Raw genomic sequence first — 24268 nt, 5'->3', positions numbered from 1 at the left:
TTTTTTGAAAATCATTTTTAGTGGCATAATTTTATATTTAGAAAATTGCTTATATCTCTAACAGAATACGGACAATCTATATGAAATTTGAAATGGTTCTAGAACAAGATACAATTAACTTGGTTGGTAAGAAAAATTTTGTCAACGCTTAACAATTTCGGTTTTATAAGCGATTAAAACTTTAAATTAAAATATCCTTATAGTGGGCATGGCAATAGGCTTATAATTTCTAACGCAGATGGTAGACAATTTTAAACTCCATAAGATAGTGAAGAAATTGTGTTAAATATCCACTTAGTTTTTGAGTTATCACTAATTTAATTAAACTTTTTCCTTTTCAGAAGCGTTTTTTAAGATTAAATTTTAAATATCTCTCTTTAGTCATAGCTATGGGGTAACAGTTTTTCGTTTATTCAAAAGAAGACTTCAAAATCTTTCACCTAAAGAAAAAATCATGTCAAATGCTTATTTAATTTTGCAGTTATAAGGTTTAGAAAAACTTTTGATTACGACCCAAAATTCATGTTTCTTGTGCAAAATTTTAATATCACATTTTTGTTCACAGTTTGCGTGTTTTTGTAGCTATGGTCACCATATTTGGTCTATTTATAGAAAAAGATATCGCAGACAAAATGCCATGATTAAAATTTAAAAAAGCTAAAAACTTTAGTTTTTATAAGCGTTTAAACCTAAAACGCCCATATTTCCCCAAGTGGGCGTGGCTATGGGCAAAAAAGTTAACGATCATATGAAAGCCCACTTCCAAATCTATAAGATGGCGAAAACTATAATCATGTAGCTGTCTTAGTTTTCCAGTTATTACTTGTGGTAGAAAATTTGTTACGCGACATTTACCCTCTGCAAGATTATGTTCTCCTAGTACTTGACAAAAAAATTTTCAGTTTTGAAAATCATTTTTTAGTGGCATAATTTTATATTTAGAAAATTGCTTATATCTCTAACAGAATACGTCCAATCTATATGAAATTTGAAATGGTTCTAGAACAAGAGACAAGAACCTTGGTTGGTAAGAAAAATTTTGTCAACGCTTAACAATTTCGGTTTTATAAGCGTTTAAAACTTTAAATTAAAATATTCTCATAGTGGGCATGGCAATAGGCTTATAATTTCTAACGCAGATGGTAGACAATTTTAAACTCTATAAGATAGTGAAGGAATTATGTAAAATATCCACATAGTTTTTGAGTTATCACTAATTAAATAAAACTTGTTCCCTTTCAGAAGCGTTTTTTAAGATTAAATTTTAAATATCTCTCTTTAGTCATAGCTATGGGGTAACAGTTTTGCATTTATTCAAAAGAAGACTTCAAAATCTTTCACCTAAAGAAAAAATCATGTCAAATGCTTATTTAATTTTGCAGTTATAAGGTTTAGAAAAACTTTTGACTACGACCCAAAATTCATGTTTCTTGTGCAAAATTTTAATATCACATTTTTGTTCACAGTTTGCTGCATTTTACAGCTATGAACACTATATTTGGTTTATTTATAGAAAAAGATATAGCCGACAAAATGCCATGATTAAAATTTAAAAAAGCTAAAAACTTTAGTTTTTATAAGCGTTTAAACCTAAAACGCCCATATTTCCCCAAGTGGGCGTGGCTATTGGCAAAAAAATTATCGATCATCTGAAAGCCCACTTCCAAATCTATAAGATGGTGGAAACTATATTCTGGAAGCTGTCTTAGTTTTCCAGTTATTACGTGTGGAAGAAAATTTGTTACGCGACATTTACCTTCTGCAAGATTATGTTCCCCTAGTACTTGACAAAAAAATTGACATTTTTGAAAATCATTTTTCAGTGGCATAATTTTATATTTAGAAAATTGCTTATATCTCTAACAGATTACGGCCAATCTATATGAAATTTGAAATGAGGGTAGAAGAAGATACAAGCAACTATATTGGTGACAAATTATTTGCCCACTGCCACGCCCACTAAGGGAAACAGGGGCGTTTTTGGTTGAAACGCCTATAAAAACTAAAGTTGCAAGCCTTTTTAAATTTTAATCATGGTATTTTATTGACAATTTCCTTTTCTATAAATAAACCAAATATGATGACCATAGCTACAAAAACACACAAACTGTGAACAAAAATTTGATATTAAAATTTGGCACAAGAAACATGAATTTTGGGACGTAGTCAAAAGTTTTTCTAAACCTTATAACTGCAAAATTAAATAAGAATTTGACATGATTTTTTCTTTAGGTGAAAGATATTGAAGTCTTCTTTTGAATAAATGAAAAACTGTTACCCGATAGCTTAGTCTAAAGAGAGATATTTCAAATTTAATCATAAAAAACGCTTCTGAAAGGGAACAAGTTTTATTAAATTAGTGATAACTCAAAAACTATGTGGATATTTTACACAATTCCTTCACTATCTTATAGAGTTTAAAATTGTCTACAATCTGCGTTAGAAATTATAAGCCTATTGCCATGCCCACTATGAGGATATTTTAATTCAAAGTTTTAAACGCTTAAAAATCAGATATTGTGAAGCGTTGACAAAATTTTTCTTAGCAACCAAGTTTCTTGTATCTTCTTCTACCGTCATTTCAAATTTCATATAGATTGGTAGTAATCTGTTAGAGATGTAAGTAATTTTCTAAATATAAAATTATGCCACTAAAATATGATTTTCAAAACTGCCAATTTTTTTGTCAAGTACTAGGAGAACATAACCTTGCAGAAGGTAAATGTCGCGTAACAAATTTTCTTCCACACGTAATAACTTGAAAACTAAGACTGCTTCCAGATTACAGTTTTCGCCATCTTATAGATTTGGAAGTGGGCTTTCATATGATCGATAATTTTTTTGACCAAAGCCACGCCCACTTGGAGAAATATGGGCGTTTTAGGATTAAATGCTTATTAAAACTAAAGTTGAAAGCCTTTTTAAATTTTAATCATGGCATTTTATCGCCAATATCTTTTCCTATAAATAAACCAAATATGGTGACCATAGCTACAAAAACACACAAACTGTGATCAAAAATGTGATATTAAAATTTTGCTCAAGAAACATGCATTTTGGGTCGTAGTCAAAAGTTTTTCTAAACCTTATAACTGCAAAATTAAATAAGAATTTAACATGATTTTTTCTTTAGGTGAAAGATATTGAAGTCTTCTTTTGAATAAATGAAAAACTATTACCCGATAGCTTAGTCTAAAAAGAGATATTTCAAATTTAATCTTAAAAAACGCTTTTGAAAGTGAATTTTTTTTATTAAATTAGTTATAACTCGAAAACTAAGTGGAAATTTTACACAATTTCTTCACTATCTTTTAGAGTTTAAAATTGTCTATCATTTGCGTCACATATTATAAAGATATTGAAGTCTTCTTTTGAATAAATGAAAAACTGTTACCCGATAGCTTAGTCTAAAGAGAGATATTTCAAATTTAATCATAAAAAACGCTTCTGAAAGGGAACAAGTTTTATTAAATTAGTGATAACTCAAAAACTATGTGGATATTTTACACAATTCCTTCACTATCTTATAGAGTTTAAAATTGTCTACAATCTGCGTTAGAAATTATAAGCCTATTGCCATGCCCACTATGAGGATATTTTAATTCAAAGTTTTAAACGCTTAAAAATCAGATATTGTGAAGCGTTGACAAAATTTTTCTTAGCAACCAAGTTTCTTGTATCTTCTTCTACCGTCATTTCAAATTTCATATAGATTGGTAGTAATCTGTTAGAGATGTAAGTAATTTTCTAAATATAAAATTATGCCACTAAAATATGATTTTCAAAACTGCCAATTTTTTTGTCAAGTACTAGGAGAACATAACCTTGCAGAAGGTAAATGTCGCGTAACAAATTTTCTTCCACACGTAATAACTTGAAAACTAAGACTGCTTCCAGATTACAGTTTTCGCCATCTTATAGATTTGGAAGTGGGCTTTCATATGATCGATAATTTTTTTGACCAAAGCCACGCCCACTTGGAGAAATATGGGCGTTTTAGGATTAAATGCTTATTAAAACTAAAGTTGAAAGCCTTTTTAAATTTTAATCATGGCATTTTATCGCCAATATCTTTTCCTATAAATAAACCAAATATGGTGACCATAGCTACAAAAACACACAAACTGTGATCAAAAATGTGATATTAAAATTTTGCTCAAGAAACATGCATTTTGGGTCGTAGTCAAAAGTTTTTCTAAACCTTATAACTGCAAAATTAAATAAGAATTTAACATGATTTTTTCTTTAGGTGAAAGATATTGAAGTCTTCTTTTGAATAAATGAAAAACTATTACCCGATAGCTTAGTCTAAAAAGAGATATTTCAAATTTAATCTTAAAAAACGCTTTTGAAAGTGAATTTTTTTTATTAAATTAGTTATAACTCGAAAACTAAGTGGAAATTTTACACAATTTCTTCACTATCTTTTAGAGTTTAAAATTGTCTATCATTTGCGTCACATATTATAACCCTATTGCCATGCCCACTATGTGGATATTTTAATTTCAAGTTTTAAACGCTTATTAAGCCGAAATTGTGAAGCTTTGACAACATTTTTCTTACCAACTCAGTTGCTTGTATCTTCTTCTAGAACCATTTCAAATTTCATATAGATTGGACGTAATCTGTTAGAGATATAAGCAATTTGCTGAATATAAAATTATGCCACTAAAAAAATTATTTTCAAAAATTCCAATTTTTTGTCAAGTATTAGGAGAACATAATCTTGCAGAAGGTAAATGTCGCGTAACAACTTTTCTTCCACACGTTATAACTCGAAAACCAAGACAGCTTCCAGTTTATAGTTTTCGCCATCTTATAGATTTGGAAGTGGGCTTTCATATGATCGACAAATTTTTTTACCACAGCTGCGCCCACTTGGGCGTTTTTGGTTTAAACGCTTATAAAAACATAAGAAATAAGCTTTTTTAATATAAAATTTTGTAATTTTTAAGGCGACATCTTCTTCTATAAATGGACCAATTTCTGTAGCCACAGCTTTAAAACTATTCCCGCTTTTAGCAAGGAATAGTTTAGTAGCTATTTTATTTGTTAACTAGATCTACACCACTAACTTATTTGTCTATGCCATTCCATGATAATTAAAACTTCTACAATTATTAAAAAAGTAAAAAAAACACATTTATCTCTTGGTATTTCATTTAAACAATTTAATTTTTATAAATTCACTGTATATAAATTATGAAATGTTTATAGTATATAGTTATATAAATGATATTAAACATTAGCTTGACTATGCTAGGAGAGAATGGTACAAAATTACTATTAGAATACATATTTGTACAAATACGGAAATTAAAAACTATGGAATTGTACATAAAACAATTCAAGGAATTACGAATGCGAACTAATTATTTAGACATCAAGTTCCATTTCATCAAAAATAATTCAACTACTCTAGCCGACGACGGTTATTTCTCTTTAAAATATGCATTTGTCTTGTTGGCTGCTGTTTACATGGACGATAGATCCAAACTGCTGGCATCGCCTTTATGTATCTTTTCCTGACTTTCAGTCCAAGCTTTAGCAATCATCTGCTTCGTTTTGGTATCTCCAGTCATATACATTTTCTTCATTATGTTGACAAGAGCATCCGAAGGATTGTCCGAGTCTGAGGACTTCAATTCGGTATCTTGGTGTTCCTTTAAACGTTTTTGAATCGAGGTCAAACAGGACCAGTGTCTACCCTCGGTGGCTTTCTTAAGATAAATGGCAATCATGCCGGTCTTTATCTTGCGATAACTTTTTACAACATCAATTGGTTCAAGTAAATTGTTTATAACCAAACCATAGTCTTTGCCATGCAAATTCGAAACATTCACATTCATTGAGTTTTCGGTAAATTTAGTAACAACTGCTGATTCATCTAAATTTTGGACGCCTCCCAAAGTAATGAATATTTTAACGAACTTGTCACTTTGATCCCAACCGTATTCTGTGAGTTCACTAAAATATCTGTAAACAAAGAGAGAATGAAAAAAAGCAGAAAAATAATAGCAAATTAGTAAACAACATACACACATTTGCATTGTAATAGTTAATGTTCTAGAAAATGATTTGTAAATTAAATGGTTTCATACCTTCTGGGTCCTTGTTCTTTACTCTCCTCGGCTTGTTTAGCCTTAAACTCCAACGTTACTATCTCACGATCCACCTCAGCTTTGGCATGAATTAGTGCATCCTTAACACGCTGCCTAGTGGCTTCTCCCAAAAGTTTTGAGAATTCCTCAGAATCTTGTCGTAACTGCAAGAGAATTTAACAAATTTAATTAAATTAATGAAATCAACAGTTTAATTTTCTTTATTACCTCTTCAATACTCATGTTTATGAATGATTCAATTGATTTTCTGATATGAAACGAATCAATAAATATACACGCTTCTTGTTTCCTCAATATTTATATAAATTCGCGATGTTTCTTTTGCAAGTTGCAACCTGGGTTGTATTAATTAGTACTTTAGGCGGTGTTGCATTTCGTAAGGGTTGCCATTTTCACGCTCTGTTTTAGATGATTGATATTTATAGTCGTTATTTATTAGGTAGGTGAAAAACTTTATAGCTCTTGTTTGCAAACTGAATAGATATTTTGAAGCAGCTAAAATAAAAATAAGAAATTTATTGTTTAATTTTTTAAAATCACATAAAAATTCTTAAAAGTTAAAAAAGTTGGTTGTTCAATAACAAAAACCTATTACGAATTATTACAAATTTTCACACAAAAATTTTAAATTTGTATTGAAAAACTGGAAAATTTATAAACAATTTGTGATAATTCGTAATAGTTTTATAAATATATAAAATAAAATACCTTAATACATCAAATAGGATATAGTACTCGTTCGGTTGCTATTCAAAATCGGGAAAATCAAGCCCACGACTTACCAGATTTTTTGATCCATATATCGGTTATTAAGCCAGGTACATGGACAATATGGATATCAAATTTCAAAGACATTTCCAAAGTATATAAAGCCTTTTTAATTCCAACAATGGGTCTATTTCGGGAAACATATTTTTTAACTCTATTATTTTTTACCAGTTCTTTTTTTTACTAAAATTACCTTTGTTGCCGTTATTTTGCTAACTTCCCTCATAATTATTCAAAAGCAGGCATCGTAAACTCGGTTAAAATTGAATCATTTTACCTAACCACAATACAAATGTCCTACCGGAACCCTTTCAAAAAATGCAACTCAAATATTAGTAAAAATTTCAACACCAAATTTATTTATGCCCACGACTACCCCGATTTGTTTACCTATATCTCGGTTACTAAGTCAAGTAAACAAACAATATGGACATCAAATGAAAGGTATTTCAAGAAACTTTCTAACTTGGGGTTTACACGATCAAGTTTTGCCTTTCAAGTTTTAATACACTCACACTTTTTTACTAAACACTCACACTTTTAAGAATTGAAACGAACTTGTTTCAATTTCCCTTTCAATTTACAATCAAGAAAACAGCTGATTATATTTTTTTTGCAGAAATTGCGCTAAAATTCATTTCAAGTTGAGTGCAGCCTACGTCACAGCTTTCAATTTTTATAAATTTTGACAAACAGAATCGTCACCTAAAATGCAAAACAACGTATCATCAAAAAATTCAAAATTGATTTTATTATCGATTACGATTCACTACATCATATTACATATGTGTACAAAATTTTAAACTTTTACTATCAAAAATAACCAAGTTATAACCAAAATTGAAACTAAAGTATCATTAAGTATATGATTTTCTTAAACAAAATAACGTATACGCTTTGAGTAATTAATTAATAAATCGTGTTTACCTTATTTTAGGAAGTATCTTTATTTTTATACCCTTCAGCTTCGTGAGAAGGGTATATATAAGTTTGTCATTCCGTTTGTAATTTCTACATTTTTCATTTCCGACCCTATAAAGTATATATATTCTGGATCCTTATAGATAGCGGAGTCGATTAAGCCATGTCCGTCTGTCTGTCTGTCTGTCTGTCCGTCTGTCTGTCTGTCTGTCTGTTGAAATCAATTTTCTGAAGGCCCCAGATATCTCCGGGATCCAAATCTTCAACAATTCTGTCAGACATACTTTCGAGAATTTTGCTATTTAAAATCAGCAAAATCCGTCCATAAATAACGGAGATATGAGCAAAAATCCGAGACAACCTCTGAAAATTTCATCAAAAAACACAATGTATTGCATGCTTTGACAAAAAAACAACAAAACGTATGCTTGGGTGTGCAAGCTTTGTGTATTTGGTTTTTTTTGTTTCTTTTGGCGTTGTTGTTGTTTTTTATACAACTAAACGTTTGTTTGGTTGTGTGTTGGTTTTTTTGACAAAAAATCAACAAATCGTATGTTTTAATGTGCATGCTTTGCGTATTTTGTTTCTTTTGGCGTTGTTGTTGTTTTTTATACAATTAAACGTATGTTTGGATGTGTGTTGGTTTCATTGCCTTGCGTATTTTGTTTTTTCTTTTGGTGTTTTGTTTCGTTTGGCGTTGTTGTTGTTTTTTGTGTTCTTGATAAATTTAGGATGCTGTACGCTGAAAGTGGGCAATGTACATACATACATATATACTAATTATAAAAAATAATAATGCATCCACAACAAAGGTGAAGGGTATATAAGATTCGGCATAGCCGAATATAGCACTCTTACTTGTTTTTAGTAAATTTGTTGCAATTGCATATTTTTTGCAGTCTTAATGAAAATTTAATGAAGAACATTTTTTAGTTTAAAAAAGTAGTTGTTAGTAATTAAAATAAAAAAAAACATAATAAAATTAAAAATGTATATATAACTGCTTTTATTTAAAATAAAAAAAAAATATTTTTATTTAAGTTTTTATTTTTTCATAAAAATTTATATTGATGATACGTTTTTTTGTTTCAGAAAATAACAATTCAAAAAAAAGTAAGCCACATATTTACAAGTGTGCTTTGAAAAAGTTATTTTTTTTCATAAAATATATTTCTAGAGTCAATGTAATTCAGATTTGAAAATTTTGTTTCATATCTCAAGTAGTTTTCATTTTATATCGTTTTTTCCTTCTCCTATAAACTTATGAAAAGTGATGTTACGTTATTTTGCATTTTAGATGACGATATGTAAAAGACGTAACGTATCCAATTCCAATTCAATTTCAATCCAATTTCGACCAATTTTTTGCTGTTTACAAAAATTAGCATACATGGTAGACTTTCCAGGAAATCGATCACGTACTCAAAATTTCAATAAAATTGTTTTCCTGATTAATTCTGGTAACTTCTGACTAAAGCCTGTAAATCTGATTAGTACTAGAACATACCAAAAGTGTCATTTCGTTTTGACTATTTAAAAAGATATTTTGATTATTTTAATGGATTTTTTAATATAACGATTTTATTCCAAATTCAACTGGCAACTATGTATAAAAGGCTTTTAAAAGGATTTAAGAGAAATTTCCGAGCAATTTCAATAATTTTAGTAAAACTTAACTTCTGTGTCATCATATCGTCCTTTGATTAATAATTTTCAGCACAGAACAAAAACTCTTAATCGAGAAAAACGACAAAGAAAGTTTTCATCAAAACGTTAGTTTTGGTTTTATTCGAGCTTAATTCACCGATGTCTCAGAATTTTAAATTCTCTTGTAGATTTGAATTGAAGAAAAATTTACAATAATTTTATTAAGCTATTTTGTAATGGATTCGAATTAAAGACTTGAGTGATTTCACAACAAATTAATTCCATAAAGCCTATGAATTGATTCCTAACTAATTCTATATTGGAATTGAAATTACTTGAATTGAATCACTAAAGTTATAACTCCAATGGTAAACCATAAAAACTTAAAAAAGTAAGTATATGCGGTGGTATTAAAAAGAATTCACTACACATGTTTGAACAATCAAATGCAATTAGTCTAGTAATAACGACTATATCAACCCTTGTTTTAAAACCATATTTAGTGTGAGAACATGCCAAATCATGTTAAAAGCTATTGTTATGTGTGTTCAACTGTGAGTGTGTAAACCTTGTAAGCTGTTTGCCAAATATGGCAAGATCAGACAAGTTAATAATTAAATTTTTTGTCACACTGTCACACCTGTAAATTTTAAGTTTTAAAAACATTTAATTCAATTGATTATTTATAAGGCCAATAAAGAACACAAAACAATACAATACAGCCGCTGTAATTAATTGTATATGTGAAATAATAAACGTACATACAATATACTTTTGTTTAATACACATTTTTAAAAGCGGCAGTTTGTCACTTCTATTAAAAAGGGGATTAAATAGAACAAACGATTAGAAAAATTACATGCATGGCGTCGGTGTTGTGCATGCATGGACACATGAAGTAAATTGTTTAACGAAAAATATGTTATGACATTAACACTTAATAACCATAAATGGTGGCTAAAATAGAAATTAATCGTTTAGAAAAGTCATTGCTACAAACGAATTTTCTGTGTGCATTTTAAAAAACATGGGTTCACGATAAATTTGTGTTAATTCAATTATTTAACCCTGTATCATATGTGTATCATATGTGATGCACAGGACAGGAAGCTAGTTTCTTTCACACGTCCGTGCATCATATATGATTCACAAATTATATTATTTTTCAATTTCAATTCTTTTTTTTTTTGTATGGGGACAGGCAAAGGGTTAATTAATATTCATCTTATTTATTTAAAAGTCTTATTAAATAATTAAACTGATTACCTAAAAACTCTTATAAAACTCTTATACTAATTTACAAGTCTTCGTTTGCAAATATATATTTAAGACATAACAGATATTTTTAATTTACCCTGTACAACGTAAGTTGTCAACGTAAACTCTACAAATTATTGTTCTAAATCAGTGAAAAAAATACTTCCAAAAAAGGATGAAATAATATTGTTTGTAAAAAACCGAAAACATACACAATATGTTTTACAATTTTAAAGCAGTAATTAACTTATGAATAATAATAATTAATGTCGTTATTTAAAATAATATTACGGTTACAAAATGGTTATTAACAACTTATGTCAAAGTCTCGACCATATTCATACAGAATCATCTGATATGATGAAATTATTACATAATTCAAGCAATAAATGAAAAACAAAAATCAAAAGTTGAAATTCATATAGAATCTTGGATAGAACTAAATTTAATCTGTAATGTCTAAACAAATTTAGTAAATAATATCGAATAATGGAATCCCCTAACGGAAATTGGTTAGATGATTGTAAATTGCATAACAAATTTTGAGTTATTTTAATTTTAACACACATTAATAGTGTAGAAAATTGTATATAAATTTATTGAATATTATTTCTTAAATTTTAAACCAATCTATTTAAAGATTTCCGTTACACAGCAATCTACGATACATTGGCAGCTTTGTTCAAGTAATATATTATCGAGAAGTTGGCAACAATACAAAATTATTTAAAGGATTTTTATAAACAGGGTGATTCGATTCATTTAACCCATTTACACCACTACACATTTATTATTTGTCTCTTGCATTTTTATACGCTTCACGCTTCGTGAGAAGGGTATTTATAAGTTTGTCATTCCGTTTGTAATTTCCACAATATAATTTTCCGACCCTATAAAGTATGTATATTCTGGATCCTTATAGATAGCGGGGTCGATTAAACCATGTCCGTCTGTCTGTTGAAATCAATTTTCTGAAGACCCCAGATATCTTCGGGATCCAAATCTTCAATAATTCTGTCAGACATGCTTTCGAGAAGTTTCCTATTTAAAATCAGCAAATTCGGTCCACAAATGGCTGAGATATGAGGAAAAAACCAGGACAACCTCGATTTTTGACCTATATCTGGATTACTAAGTCATTAATATAGACAATATGGATATCTAATGATAGATATTTCAAAGACCATAGTAAGTTCGACCTACAATGGGTCAAAATCGGAAAGCAATTTTTTTAACCCGATTTTTTCACAAAAAAAAATTTTAAACAAAACCATTTTTTTTTAAATTAAAAAAAATTTAAAATAACAATTCGAATTTTTTTTCCAAAAAATGAAAAAAAAACAACTATGGAAAAAAAATTAATTTTGTTTACCTAAAAATATTTAAAATTTGTATTTTGAAGTATAATTTGGTGAACGGTATCTCTTACTTGTTTTTAAGTCCATTTGGGGCTTGAAACCAAATTTTATTATTTTTATTAATAACAATAAAGTGTTACCATGATATTCAAATACAAACATTTCTGGGGAATATGTTAGTGTTAACAATTTTTATAGGCATTAGTAACAATTTTATTTATAAAAACTAATGAAATTAGTATTTTTACGAAAATGATAAGCATTAGTGGCCATTTCTACTATTTTCTTTTACAAAAATACATAAAATAAGTTAAAAATATAATTATTTTTCCAAAACTATTTATTGGCAACTCTGATTGTCTTCATTTGTACGAAAGTGTCGAAAATCACTGTCCATCTGAATGTATTTTTTCGTAATGTTACTTGCATGTGTAAACGCTAGGTAAATGACATCAAAACATTTAATGGTTGTAATTAGAGCCATTATATTATTACAGCGTTTTTTTTTAGTATAAATAGTGGCAACTCTGGCCACCAATGTCGATTTGTCAATTAACCGTTATTTACAGAAATTCGATTAGTAGCAAGCCCTCCTACAACAAAAATGTAACGACCTATAATGCTGCTCCACTTAATTGCACAACAAAGATTTTTGAAATAAATTTTTCCAAAATATTTTATTTTAATCTTTGAATGTTTGTTTACATATTGATAGAATTGTTTATGAATAGAATCAAAAGTAATGGAATTTAATTGAAACACCCTGTAGAAGAGAGAAACGTTTAAAAAAGTCCCAGCAACGTTGCTATCTTCACGGAGGTAATAGAAAATTAAAAAATAAATTATTCAATGTTAAAAAATTGTTGCATGTTTCTTTTTTTTTATTTTATTTGTTTAATAACTAAAGCAATTTTCATTTCTGCTATTTTCTGTAATAATGGCAAAGAAAATTAAAACAAATGTTGCTTTATTTTCTTTTGCAAACGAAAAGTAAGTACTACTTTTACACCACATGCCTGCCTGCTGCTGCTGCGCCTCCTATAAACACACACCAACCACACAGTCAATTATTACGTAATTTGATTATTTGGTGTCTTTTTTTCTTTCTTTCTTGTTTTGTGCTACATTTTATTTATAAATATTCGTTTCAAAAATTTCTAGTAAATTGCTTGCATGCGACCGACTCTCTACTACAATATTCTTCTGCACCATTCAATCGAAAAAATCAAAAAAACAAAAAAGTACAACAATAATAATAAAAAAAAAGTTTGCAAATAAAAACGAAAATGCTACTGTAGCGGAAAAGAAGTTACACACATGAGTGTAGTTGTTATTATTGTTAGAAATGCAAAATACAAAAGAAAAAACCGAAAAATACAACAAAATAGTTAGAAAATAACAGTGAAACGGTAAAAAAAAACGCAAAAGAAGAAGCAAAAAAAAAACAGAAATAGATAATAATAAATAAAAATAAATGTAAACACGCGTATATTTGTGTATGTGAAGTTAGACATTTGAAAAAAAAAACGTAAATCCATAAACAGTTGAGTTTTTATTGTTTTTTTACTTCTCTTTTTGTTCCACTGTGAAGTGTGGAATGTATGTGGAACGTAAATGAACGAATGAACATCCATTTACTTTTTATAAAAGGTATACAAAATATTCTATTTATATAGAGAAATGTACGTAGATATATACTATTGTCATAAATAACAAACAACAACAAAGAAATACAAGATGTGAGGAATGCTATTAAAATAAATATTCAGATTCAGATGTATGTAGATATATAAATGTTGTATGTATGTATGTATATATCCAATCTATATGTGTGTGCTGTATATACCTACATATGTATCTAAAAATGATACAAAAACAAAAACGTACTAAAATACACAAAAATAACGAATTAATTTTGATAATAAAATGAATAATTTGCCCAAGTTAAACGTAAATAAATGATATACATACATACCTACATATTGTATGTTGTACACAACTTATACTACAAGTTATCGCAATAACAAGGCGATTTCAATATGTAATCTTAATTATTTCTCCATAAAATACAATATGTACATATTAGATAGATACAGACGTTGTACCTACCATCCATATTGATGTTTGCCTGTCTGCTGCCACTTTAGCCGGACAGTTTCCCCCAGTGACCTACAATTGGCACTTCAATGTCAGTCATGTAAAAGAAGCAAATCTTTTCAGTGTTTTAGGAGTTTCAGTAAAAAGTTTGTGTTTGTGTTCTGCACTACTTTTGTTATAAAATAAAACAAAAGTTTTTCATTTAAATGCGCATCTACATCTGCAATACAACATGCTCAATTTCGTTGTCTGGGAATGTTTATGACTGAATCAAATGATTTTTGTTTTTATTATTTTGGTTTTTGCGTTTTTCTTTCATTATTTTCTATTTCAACTAGTGTTTTTCTTTTATTATAGCAGAATTTTGTATTTTTGCGATATTATTACTTGCATACATTATTCTTTTTATTAACTTTAAAATGAAATACAGTAATATGTACTGAAAAGTATTAAAATTTTCGGTTTCACTTCCAAAATTGGAAGTATGTAATCCAAATTTAAGACCTTTAAATGTCAGGAAACCAAGTCTTATTTTATACGATTTTTGTTTAAAAGCAGTATTGGGGGATTCAAACGGTCTGCTATTAGATCGTATTGTCATAATGTCAATATTTTTTTAGTTTAAACAAATTTTTGTTGGGTTTCAAACAAAAAAGTTATAAACTAATAAGACTTTTTGAACTATGTTTATTAGTTGGTCATATAATAACACTTTTTTTGTTTGCAGCACAACAAGAATTTTTTTAAACTAAAAAATATTTTACGACATTATGACAATACGACATAATAGCAGACCGTTTGAATTCCTCAATTGTTTATTTTCTTTTTGTTTCGTATTTCTAGGTATTTTGCTTTTATTTTTATGCTTTACAAGAATAAGCTACAAAAAAAATAGTTACCTATTAAATATTAAAATTAATTTGTTTTAAAATGAACAGATATGTATCAACATCTGACTGATATATTCAAAACATATCAGATTATGACACGTAGTAACTAGGGTTTCTAATCGGAAAAATGGTCCCGGGAATATTCGGGAATTTCTTTATAAGTATTATTCTTAAAGTTACAGTTTTGTTTTGTACCTTACGGGGCTATCAATTTTGATAGTCGTGCTTACAGGGCACTGGATGTTATGAAGGTGTATTCGTTTATTCATGCGTTAGGTTGATTCGTCGTCGAACCATTTTCGACATGTGAAGAACCTCTTGAGGACATGAATCATGGACATGAATTGGGTCCATAAATGATCCTTTAGGGACTAATTTATGGACCCAAGTGAGCTGGTAATACTCAATGTTTCATATCGCAAAATGTATGAAAAAGTAAAAATTTGTTTACATACCTACATTCTGAATTGAAAAAGTTCACTTTTGATACGCATAACGCATTTTTTCAAATTAAAATTAGTCGGAACTAGTGAATGGTATGAAAAGCTAATAATCGATTTTCGACTTTTCGATCAACCATTTTCATTTCGATTTTTACAGTCGATTAATCGAACCCAATAATCGATTTTTTAATAATCGACCTACATTTTTGGAAACTATAGCAAATGACCCATATACGCTATAATTACGGATTAAAATGATATTTTTGAAGAGTATTATAACTCATTTATGTTGAGGTGCTCATTTTATAAACCGTAACGGCAAACATTTGACAACAATTTTCTGGAAAAAATTTCGTAACACTTTTTTTTTTAAAAATTTCGCATTAAAAAATGAGGTCCTCCGGGAATATTTTCCGATGTCAGCTGAAGATTAATATATTGCAAATTTTAATGAAAGCAAAAAACGTAGACAATACTAAAAATTCCGGAATTTTATTTCTATTTCGAATAATCGTTATCAAAAATCGATTTCAGCATAAAAATCGGAGTATATAATCGATCACGAAATAATCGTTTTTAGGGCCTGAAAATCGATTTTCGACCATAATCGTAATCGATTTACCATTCACTAGTCGGAACTCTTAAATTTGTTATTAAATTTTATTTAATTCATTTGAAAAATTGTAATTATTTTTTTTTTGGAATTGAAAAAGTCCAGGAAATTAGACTGTGTTCTTTGATAGACAACTCATTTTACATAATTAACATATCTTTGAAAAATCTTTGTTTACTAGATGTATAAAGAAATATACAATAATATTATTACTTTAATTTATTAATAATAAATGATAGCTTGTTTATACTTAAACAAAATTTCACATTAGTCATGGTCAGTCATGCTATGAAAAAATGCGTATAAAAGCTTCATCATTAAACAGTAAATAATTTTCAGGAATTTTAATGATTATTAGAATTCACATGAAGTCGTCATTCTTTTAAACGAATGTTATGGGGAAACATTTTTTCAAAATTTTTAATAAAACATTTAATTTCCATTTAAATATGTATATTGTTAGCCATGTCTATATTTTATAACATAGTTGTGAAAATAACGAAAAATAGCATAGATAAATGTAAGTTTTACGGGGGTAATTCGATAATTCGGTATTAACTTTAGGTCTCAATATTGAAGTCTCAATGAATCTTTACCAACGTCTTGACTACCCATTAATTTGACATGTTTGGAAACCTTTTATAAATTTAAAAATGATATTATGAATAATTATTACACGTTTGCTAAATATACGTACGCTCCATTCAAATTGACTACTAAGTTGCGGTTTTTATGGCGAATGAGTCATACTACATATTCGAATCTAGCAATAATGTTTTGTTCATACTTAATTCTCTGCAGTCAAAAACTGATCCAGACAAGAGTTCATACCAGTAATTGCAAATTGTAGCAACTTTCATTAAAAAATGTACTTTTACCGCTCTAATTGTACAAAACTAACTTTTTTGAATTATCATACATTATTTCATATATGAATAACAAGAATCAAGAATCACCCTCGTAAACATTCATCAATCAATCTATCAATTGGCGTTGATAATTGTTTGGCGACAGAACAAAACAATTCAATTGAAAGAATTTTAATTCAAAAGTGAGGTTTTCTTGTGATTTAAAGTTAAAATTTTAAATATTAGGTATGTATTTTAAATATATGTACATACTAGCAATAGATTTTTAAACTTTATAAATCAAACAGTATACAATTATATGAAATAAATCGAGTTTAAGTAAATTTCGAAGGAAAAAAATTTATTTTTAAATTTCAAAAAATACAGAATAAGTTTTTTTATAAGAAAGTTGTCGGAATGGAATGCATTTGTGGGGTTAGCTACAACCCGGTTTTCAGGATTGTTCTGTGTTGCTATTAATATCACTGTAAACATCACATATTTAACACACCTTTTAAGGGTGTGTTAACAAAGATTAGACACAACTACACCATTTCCAATTGTATTTCAGAAATTTCCAATTGAATTTCAGAAATTTCCAATTGTATTTCAGAATTTTCTAATTGAATTTCAAAATATTCCAATTATATTACCGAATTATCCATTTATATTATAGAAATTTCTAATTGTATTTCAGAATTTTCTAATTGGATTCACATACCGGTTACATAGAGTCAGTTATCTTACTAGCTACCTAACTGGTTATTTGGTCAGCTATACAACGAGTTATTTTAAGATGTACGGGTGGTAATTGACCTCAGATAGTCAGTTAAAAAGACATCTCATAAACAGTCTAGTAAGCGATTGATTGTGAACAAACCTTCTTCCGAATACTCTCCAATCGATTACTTTTTTTGGGTAAAATACTTTCTAAAGTGCAGTACAAAATAAAAGTTTAAAGTGACTACACTTTAGGTTACTTAGAGACACTAAAGTGACAATTGGCTTTACGCTAGATTAATTGGGATGCCAGTAACTTAAGCTAAAAGAAAATATACTGTATGAGAATTATATCAACACAATTTGTATAAAAACAGGTTGTACGAATAACATAAAATTAAGTACAAAATAAACGTTTAAAGTTTTCCGAAAGATGGCAGCCGCGTTTGCTCACAATCGGGTGCACAAAAGGGTACATACACACCGTTACAAAAGTATACATACGATCGACTTATTGGGCTTTTTTTAAAACATCATATTTAAAAATACAAGGCCTGACTCTTTCATTCACTCATTCACTGACTCATCAGTGAGTGGGCTACGAAATCTTCCCTCTTTCGCTCAATTCTCCGGATTTAGCCCTGAGAGACTATTTCTTGTTTCCAGACCTGAAGAAATGTCTCGGCGGAGAGAGATTTGGTTCCATCGAGGAAAACATCTCATAAAAAATACATATTTTAATGACCTCGACAAATCTTATTTTGACAAAGGCTATGACTATGTTGAAAAATTAAATTATTATTTATACAAAAAGCTGAATTTCATTCTAAAAGCCCTGACTCTTTGACCCATCCTCAGTTTGAAGAAAAGTATTCTATATCTGGAAGTTAACTTTCCAAAGAGTTGAGTTTTTTTTTAATAATTATGAATATAAATTTACATGTAGTTTAAATCTGGAGCCACAAATAAGTTATTAAAATTATTTAGTTTTTCTCTAATCTTATTCGAAATTAAACTGTTCATACTTGTATTTCACTAGCATTCATCTTCCAGCTACTATGGATAACTTCACAAACATAAAGAAACGTAAAGGAAACATAAACTAGTAACAAAACAAACATAATACCTATTAAAGTAACAATTAACTTTTTATTTATTACTTCTTGGAATTAGACAGAATTTAAAGCACAAAACTAATAATATTGTAGGAATAAAGAAAGTGAGATAAAACCCAAAAATATTTCCTATAATTTCATAACAATTTTTGAACATAAGGAAACATTTGTTGAGTGTAAGTTACTACTAACTGACTTACATACATTTTCTTATATAAAAACAAAGAAAACAAAATAAAAGCAAGCTAAAAAATTATGGGTCGCTAAGCAGCAAATAAATTACATGTTGTAACAATAATATTACAAGTAATTCATTAAAAGGTCTGGTGGCAATTCAATTTCCTATTAAGAAACGTATTTTTTTTTTATAAAAAAAACTTCCTAAAGCACAAAATTTGGTTTATAGTTTGGTGGTCCTTCGAGCAGGTTTCATTTAACTTTTCATTTAATAAAACTATGTTCATATCATCAATGTTTTTCTCATTGGCAGGAGTCTCGTTTTAATCGAGAAATTGGTATTTTTAATGCATTCTCATACAATTCCAGCACAAATAAGAAAAACATCTTAAAGGACATAATGTTGCATGCGCCGATCAAGTCATACATTAAGGCTGAAATTGAAAAGAGCTAAATGTTAAAAAAAAATTGAAGCTTATACATAAATAAAGCAGAAAATGGTCGGAAGCGAGCTGCACCGACTATTGGCAATGCAAGAGCAACTAACTTGGCTTCAACTAACAAGCTGTTAATAGCCCTAGGCAAGTATTCATGGATAGAGTTTTTTTCCTCCAATTTAACAGTTAAGTGTAGGGATTTGGTTTAATAGAAACTTTTCTTACATCTTAATAGAACAGGTTAAATATTGTATTAAAGATTAAAAACATTAAAATTAAATTATTTATTTTCCAAATTGTATCTTAAAACACTTTCAAATTAGAACGTTTAAAAAAGTATTCAGATTTCATCTAATAGAATTTTTGAATTTAGTCATACATTAAAAGACTCTTTAAATACAATTTTTATTTTTAACAAATGCTTGCAGCTAAATTATTTTGATTAACCTAACTTTTCTAATTTACACTAACGTTTCTAACCTCAAATATTTTGTTAAATTTTTTACAAATATCAAGGATATTAGTCCTTAAATAAACAATTTATTTTATACCAAGTATTAAACCGCAATGTATGTATGTATGTGTAGTATATGTATGTAAATGTATTTAGGCCTCATTTGTATAAGATATCTCAAAGCATTTAAGCTTTTAATTTGTTAACATTAAATAAATACAAGATAAATACAAAATATGTATGTATACACATGATATGATAAATATTGTATTGTATATAGGTATATGTATACCTTACCCACAATGTCGACTGACTTATGTATGAATTTCTATTATAAGTGTTGTACGTTTGTGCATTAATTAAAGTGGAGAAGAAATTTTTGTGTAAAATAATCCATATTAAGAAGTGACAATTGTGTTAATAATCCATACTAGAACTGTTAAATTGAATGCTTTTGTTAACAACCAACAAAATAAACAAATACACACCACACCGCAAGTGCAAAGAAAATTAAAAGCAACAGCATACGATACGAAAAAAAGAAGAAATCTCATCACTGATACAGATTCTGATAGCTGGCTAATTTCTCCAGAATATCTCCCATTTACTACACACAATCTCAATTATATAATTGCTATAATACTAAGCAAGTAAGTTGTATAAACTACCCATTAAACACACTCATATTAATCCTAAACTCTTCTTTTATCTTCCCACCCCCCACCATTACATAAAGGTATAAATAATTTCCCCGGTGATTTGGTTTAGAGAAATAATGGCAGTTATAATTGGATAGACAGCAAACATGAAAAAGAAAATGCTACAAAATAAAATATTTAATTCAACGTAATGGCAGTTAAAGAACGTATATGAACAATATAAGCAAAATGTTGCTTTAATTAAAAATAATAATAAGAAGTACAAGATTCATTCTACCAAACAAGTAGTACTCAGGTGCCCAACATTTAAAGAACTTAATAATTATCTATCAATCTTCAACTATATTTTTGATTGGAAAAAAAATAGGTAAGTTTTTAATGAAAATAAATTTATTTTTAATCTTTAAATTTGATAAGACATTTTATCGTAAAGATAGATAGTTTTGTTTTTAAACACATTGTTCTACATTAATTGAATTTGCGAAATGAAATTGAAGTTTTGGTTTCTTAAATGCATCAGGGTTAAAATTTTTGATATTAGTATTTGACTTTTACGGGGTCTTATTCACCACCCACCAAAATAAAGGGGGTATATCGAGTGTTTCATTCCGTTTATAACATATCAAAATATTGGTCATAGAACCAAAAGTAAAAAATTCTAAGACGATAGCGCATAACGCCTCGATTGATCCCCAAATATTCTTTGATAATCAGAAATGTATGGTATTGAAAATTGGCCTTGAAGGATCCCAAAATATTCTTTGTTATTTAGAAATGTTTGGTATTGAAAATGGCCAAAAATATGCCAAGTAGAATCAAAGTTATGGACCAAAATGTGACACAAGCTCCTAAAAAATTGTTGGTTTTCGTAAAATGTCTTTAAATATATTGCAGATAATAATACCATGCAATTTTCCACACATTGATATTTTTATAAAAAAGACATGTTTTTTTTGGAAATGGAAAGAATCGTTCCATGATTTTTCCCAGCCCCCATACAATTTTTTTCCCGGAATATGGCTGTATGGTACATAAAAGCCTATATAATAACAGTATCCATACAAAACTAAGCAAACATTAAATAAAAAGAAAGAAATCACAAAACGAAATTTTGTCTGAATCAGTCCGTATTTGACTCACTTCCTAAAATCTCTTATAGGTTTAAATTCGACATCTTATAAATATCGATATCGAACCAAAATTTTACTCAGAGCAGTTGTATTCAAAAATAATATTAGCTCCCATATAAGATCCACTTCCAAGAATAACTTTAACAATAAAACTATTGTAAATATGTTTTGTTGAGACGAATTTGAATCAAAATTGTATGATAATCTCCCAATTATAGGTTATAGCTCTTATCTTAGATCTCAGAACAATACATTGCTCCTATATAAGGCTCACTCCGAAAAATACATAACCTCTACCAAAAATATGGGGGTTATATTGATTTTAAAAGTTTTGAATCATACATTTTTGATCCCGATAATAACATTTAAATGCATGAATCTAGCAATGTGAAATTTACCACAGATATTTTCTATACAAAATGCACAAGAATAGCACTCTTACTTGTTTTTTAATTTTATGTACATGATTTTCTTTCTATTAAATAGAATGGTTTAGTTTAAGTATTAGTGTTACTAATATCACAAAGTTTTTCTTTCTATTCCCAAGAAAATAATAAAAATATTCGATAATTCCCCGGGAATTTATTAATGCTAAATCAATCCAAAAACCAGTAAAGTGTTTTTGATTAAGCAGTTTTCATAGACTTATTCTGAGTATATTTTCCTTTCACCATAATAATTCATTTCAAAATAAATTTTAGTTAAAAAATTGATAGTCGGACTACTTTGGGCAAGGGTTTCACATTCGATCTACACCTTTTTCAATTGAAAATGAGAACTTTTCATTTCAATTCAGAAAAGATCAATCGGAATTGAGATTTTTCATTTGATATTCAGAAAATTCCAATTGAAAATGAGATTTTTAATTTAAAATTCGGAAAAGAACAATTGATAAAGAGAATTTTCATTTATAATTCGGATAAGAACAATTGAAAGTGAGAATTGTAATTTATAATTCGGAAATAAGAATTGAAATTTCAAATTCGGAAAAGAACAATTGATAATGAGAATTTTCATTTATAATTCGGAAAAGGTCAGTTGAAAATTATAACTTTTTATTTGAAATTAGGAAAATAACAATTAAAAATTAGAATTTTCATTTAAAATTCGGAAAAGAACAGTTGAAAATTAGAATTTTTATTTATAATTCGGAAATAAAAATTGAATTTCAAATTCGGAAAAGAAAAATTGAAAATAAGAATTTTCATTTAAAATTCGGAAAAGAAAAATTGAAAATCAGAATTTTCATTTAAAATTCGGAAAAGAACAATTTAAATTGAGAATTTTATTTCAAATCCGGAAAAGAAAAATTGATAATGAGAATTTTCAATTGTTTTCGAATTACTGTTAAAAATGGTGTAGTTGTTGGCTTTCACACGAAACTGTTTGAATTTCTGTACATTTTAAGAATATTTCTTGTCTTTCAAGGTCTGTTTGGCTTTAATTCGTATGGTACCCAATTTCCCTGCATTTGGATGAATCCTGCAGCACGCAAACGTTTTGAAATAGCTGCTTGAGTAGCTCTCAATGATTTTGCAAGTATTAGGCTATATTTAAGATTTGAGTTGCATAGAGATGCAAAATTAATCATAGCAAAAACTGCTCAACTGCGGTTCATCTATTATTGTGCGGATTTTTAATTACATACATTTGAATATTTAACACGCCATTAACAAAAACAAAATGCTCTTCATGTAAACTTACTACAGCCTTTTACATAGTACATATTTCTAAAACATCGTAGTAAATTATAGTTTAATACATTTTGTTGCTGTGTAATGTTATATTTTCTTTATTTAAAATTCATATTAACAAAATCTACTGGAGAACTTTACTATAAACAGTGAAAAGCACTTTTACGTTGTATTATGGTATGTTGTTTTTACTAGACTTACTACAGTTTACAAATAGAACTATCATTATAATTCAATATAATTCAAGCAATAAATCATAAAATAAATGTATGTACATCTGTTTAAAAATCACAAATAAGAATGAAATAAAAATCTTTTAAAGTGAATTCCTAGTTAAAGTCCTTCAAAAAGTGTTGTGTCGTTTAATCAATACATGTAGCCAACATGTTATTTACGTGTTTTAAATAGACAGATACGAGAGTTGATATTTCTTTGTTTCGTTTGTTAGTTAGTTAGTTACATGTACTGAAATTATTTTAAATCACGTTATGTATTTTCAATTTAATTTAATTTGCAATAACAATATGAAATTATTGTGTGTGCGCTTATAAATAAGTTATAATGTGACTAAATTACAGGGAATGGCATGTGGTTTTAACTATACATACATATGTATACAAATATAAAGTACATACAGTCAGAGGATATTTATTGTAGATATGTAGTAGATATCTACAATACATATCTACCAGTTGTAGTATTAATTTAAGAATTAAAGAAATTTACAACAAATATTGTTTTATGTTAGGGAACAGAAAAAAAAATCGATTTAAAATCTATTTGGAATAGAAACTAAAGAGTCAATTATTATTAAACTAAGTATGTTAACATTATTTTGTGAAAATTACTGTGAAAAATAAGATTAAAGCTTTATTTAGACGGTTGTCAGATCTAACAAATATTGTCAGATAACTGTAC

At 28.2% G+C, this 24268-nt stretch overlaps 2 protein-coding genes across 7 annotated transcripts in view; one reads left to right on the top strand and one right to left on the bottom strand.

Annotated features, from left to right (window-relative positions):
• Positions 1–5142: 5142 nt before the first annotated feature.
• On the bottom strand, positions 5143–6486 carry LOC135958117 (calcyclin-binding protein). The gene is made up of 3 exons (XM_065508981.1): positions 6330–6486; positions 6102–6265; positions 5143–5976 (listed from the first exon to the last, which is right to left on the bottom strand). Exons 1-3 carry the CDS (start codon positions 6342–6344, stop codon positions 5475–5477), a joined length of 681 nt encoding a protein of 226 aa, XP_065365053.1. The 5' UTR covers positions 6345–6486; the 3' UTR covers positions 5143–5474.
• Positions 6487–12850: 6364 nt separating this feature from the next.
• CaMKII (Calcium/calmodulin-dependent protein kinase II) overlaps positions 12851–24268 on the top strand; it is a 34699-nt gene continuing 23281 nt past the window's right edge. Inside the window, exons 1-3 of one of the 6 annotated variants that reach the window (XM_065509977.1) lie at positions 13254–13723; positions 20302–20517; positions 20604–20893. The gene's annotated coding sequence lies outside the window, so the exon portion shown is untranslated. Of the gene's footprint in view, positions 12893–12914; positions 13064–13253; positions 13724–19345; positions 19558–20205; positions 20518–20603; positions 20894–24268 lie in introns of those variants that run through there. The other 5 variants (XM_065509975.1, XM_065509980.1, XM_065509978.1 and 2 more) reach the window with 5 other exon arrangements.

Source organism: Calliphora vicina, chromosome 4 (genome assembly GCF_958450345.1).
Source record: "Calliphora vicina chromosome 4, idCalVici1.1, whole genome shotgun sequence".
NCBI classification, from domain to species: Eukaryota; Metazoa; Arthropoda; class Insecta; order Diptera; family Calliphoridae; genus Calliphora; species Calliphora vicina.
The sequence above is the reverse complement of the archived record's forward strand: the minus strand, read 5'-3'. Positions and strand labels throughout refer to the sequence as shown.